Source organism: Mytilus californianus, unplaced genomic scaffold, assembly GCF_021869535.1.
Source record: "Mytilus californianus isolate M0D057914Y unplaced genomic scaffold, xbMytCali1.0.p SCAF_12, whole genome shotgun sequence".
Taxonomy (NCBI): Eukaryota; Metazoa; Mollusca; class Bivalvia; order Mytilida; family Mytilidae; genus Mytilus; species Mytilus californianus.
This window is the reverse complement of record NW_026262604.1, coordinates 30,721,328-30,724,987: the sequence shown is the minus strand read 5'-3', so window position 1 is coordinate 30,724,987 and position 3,660 is coordinate 30,721,328. Positions and strand designations below refer to the sequence as shown.

Below are 3,660 nucleotides of genomic sequence, written 5' to 3'. Positions count from 1 at the left end.
CAAATAAAGTGTATTTGCTATTTACTATCAATTCAAATATAATATATCAGTGACCGCCGTGGATAGTAAACTTGGAATTGATAGTAAATAGCAAATATACACTTTATTTGTAGTATATGTATGTTCATAGAATACAGAAAAACAGAAAACAAAAAATAACGGACTTTGGAAAAAAGGGGAGGGCTAAAAAAAAAATTGTTCTGTCACCAAGTACCTATGACTTTTGATACCTTTCCTGAAATTCTCCAGTCATAAAATCTTTTACAAAAATTCAACAGTACAACAGTTTACATACTTTCATCCACGCTCTAAATGCCCGCGATTTCGCGGGTGTGTTCTAGTGATTATAAAGACAGACCATCGGGTGTATTCCAACATAATAAGTTATATACGATGGGACAGTTGACATAATAGAAGAAGAAAAATCTCCATTAACAATGCTATATAAGATTAATTTTCTCAAGGACAATTAAGTATAATCTGATTGACGTACTAGGGGTAAACATTAATTTCGGCAAATTAATTGCAAATTAATGGCAACTAATTTTCTAACTTAGTAAATCACCCAAGCCACTTTATATAATGTATATATGTTAATCAATAGACTATTTTATTTTCTTGTTTATAGTAATTTAATTACATTGCACACAAGTTCCTGAAAGGTTTACACTCCTACCTATGAGTCGTCTCCCGTTTTCGGAAAAGAAAAAGAAGAAGCTACCGCTGCTGGTGGATAACCATCCCCGAGGTTATCATTAGTTCACAAGTCATTACTCCGGTACTGACATGATTTAAAACATATCATTCTTTAGTTGTACGTTTTTCAAATTTATGAATTATGAAATAAACAACTCCCTCAGGCAAAATTGACCTTAGATGTATTTGGCTATTATTTCAAGAACCTTTTGGTCAAATAGCTCTCCATCTGTGTCGGACGTTATCCATTTCTGGCTTTTAAATATTCGACTTTGAGCGTTCTTGATGAAGGAAAATTGAGAAAAGCGCTTTGAACATACGAAATTGATAAAGTGTGTTTTATTTTAATTTTTGTATAGCAATGGGTCGATATCTGGTACTGGACTATCAGTCCCCGAAGGTGCCATCAACTTAGTAGTCAATGCTTCGGCACGGACATAATTTATAACATAACTTTCTTAAATTGTGACTTTATCCATTTATAAATTATTTAAAAAAAGTGTTATTTATGAAGTCATCTGTTTGTATAAAATGTCTTGTTATAATTGTTACTGTTTATGCTATATTAAGAGGCTTGTATTTCCCTGGTTTGTGCAAATTGACAATCTAGATATATGAAGATGTGGTATGAGTGCCAATGAGACAACTCTAGTCTACATCTCCAGCTAAGGACACATTCCTAATATCTGGACGTTGGTATGCATGTGAAAAATTGAAACTAAGCATATCCTCAATGTTTAAATGTGAGCGCTGTGTATGGCCTGATACGTTTCGAAATTCCTTAAACTGTTTAAAATCTTTCTGTGGGAAAATCCACTGATCTTGTGACATTGCGATTTTGACTTGACCATAAAGTGTTATGCAAGAACTGATGGTGTCCGTTGTCCCTCTGAGAAGGTTAATAGCTGCAAGTATGTTATTCATGATGGTAATTGATCCATTTGATTCGAATTTTGCAAAGGATTCACGATAAGATTTTAATATCTCTTCTGTTTTTAGGTTGAATTCTTTTTCACGTTCTTCCATGTGATCTTTCCATGTTCTTCTTTCCTGTTCTAAAAGTTGTTCATTTTTTTCTTTTAGATCTTTTTCACGTCTCTCTTCTGCCTCTTTTAATAATTGCATCGCTTCTTTTTCCTTTTCCTTCATTACACGCGCAGCTTCTTGGTAATTGATATCAGTATACCAATCTCCTCCATTCGCAAGCAACATTTCATCCACAATTTGGAAAAGCTTTTGGACTTGATGCTTAGAGTCGTTGTCAGTTAGTGTATTATCAAAAGGAATAAATCTCCGATTGCATGTTTCATTTATAAACTTTTTAACATTCTGTGGAAGAGTGTCAATAAAGTTTTCAAATGTTTGTAGGTTGAAGCGCTTCCAATTGTCATGTCCGGTGAAGATAACGATGACGTACTTCTGGAGACGCTGTCCAAAATAGTCCACGAATTTGTTTATCGTACTGATTTCTTCATCTGTACAACGCCCAATACTTAATGTGAATAAAATAGCGTGTGGTCCGGGAGTTACCATTCCTATGCTGCGAACGATTTCCTTGATTATGTCGCTTTCACTCTTGTCCGTATCAAAAAGTCCAGGTGTATCCACAATTGAAATAGATTTTCCAAATATTTCCACATTTTTCATATCACATTGTTTTGTAACTGATGAAGCCCCAGGGGTTTCATCAAATATTCTCTGTCCAAGAATAGTGTTTGCCGTGCTGCTCTTTCCAGAACCTGTTTTCCCTATCATAACGAACCTCAAATTACTGCTTGATGAGCTAGCCATTTTGCTGAAATGTATTAAAAATAATTGACATTTAGAAGACCAATGATACTTTCAACGCATGCTAAGCGTCACAGTCTTTCAAGGTGTACATTGTCTAAAGACGATGAGGTAAAATTGGAAAAAAAAATACATAATAATACCAATCTTATTATCTATTTGTTTTCCCAATTTTACCTCATCGTCTTTAGACAATTTACACATTGAAAGACTGTGACGCTTAGCATGATTATGCTGTAGTGAAATGTCCAACGTCGCTGCATATATATATGGAATACAATTAAGTGTACAGTATAAGGTTATACTACAGCAACATAAATACATTATAAAATGTATTTCTAGCATTTGCATTTGTTTCTGTTATTCTATTCATTACAACCAAACCGTCTCAGAGGAGTTCCGTTTGCAATGGTCATAAAAGAGAGATGATATTCAAACTCATAAGTCCGTCGAAAATAAACTGACAACGCTATAACTCGAAACGAAAAACGGCGAAAAAACAAACAACAGTCCACAAAACACAACATAGAAAACTAAAGACTGAGCAACACGAAACCCCACCAAAATCCTGGGCCCCCCATATTGTGGGAAAAATTTGGTAGATTATATAGGGAATCATTGAATCATGACTGGACGGGCCCCCTTTTAGGCAGTCAGTGGGCCTCCCTTGTGAAAATTTATTGATCCGCTACTGTTGGGCCCTCTCCTTGTGAATAGATATATCTTTTTACCAACAGCTTGACAATAAATATAATCATTCGCGTGAATTTGAATTAGTTTGATCTATCGATATATATATATATATATATATAAAACCACATACCTCCTATAGCAATGGACCTGAACATGACCGACCGTCAAACATACGAAGTGAAATGCAAATAAATCCAATCTTTTTACATGGTTTATTATGTGTTGTAATCGTGAATATTGTCTTAATGTTTCATGATAGATATAATAAAGATATGACATATTAACAATATACTGTATTTTCTTATCCAGTTGGTTGGTTTTGTATAGACTGTTTTGCGTTTACTTTGTTGCCAATGAGAATAAGGTGATACAATTCTAAAAGGTGACCCATTTTAAATGTACACAATTCTGTTATGAAGGTATAATATTACCCCAACAGCTCATAAATTAGAACGAAGGACACATACCAATCGAAGGCAAGGG

At 34.3% G+C, this 3,660-nt stretch overlaps 1 protein-coding gene across 1 annotated transcript; it reads right to left on the bottom strand.

Annotated features, from left to right (window-relative positions):
- Positions 1–1,020: 1,020 nt before the first annotated feature.
- Positions 1,021–3,423, bottom strand: LOC127722435 (GTPase IMAP family member 7-like). Its single transcript, XM_052229300.1, has 2 exons — positions 3,308–3,423; positions 1,021–2,491 (listed from the first exon to the last, which is right to left on the bottom strand). Exon 2 carries the CDS (start codon positions 2,485–2,487, stop codon positions 1,345–1,347), a length of 1,143 nt encoding a protein of 380 aa, XP_052085260.1. The 5' UTR covers positions 2,488–2,491; positions 3,308–3,423; the 3' UTR covers positions 1,021–1,344.
- Positions 3,424–3,660: the final 237 nt, after the last annotated feature.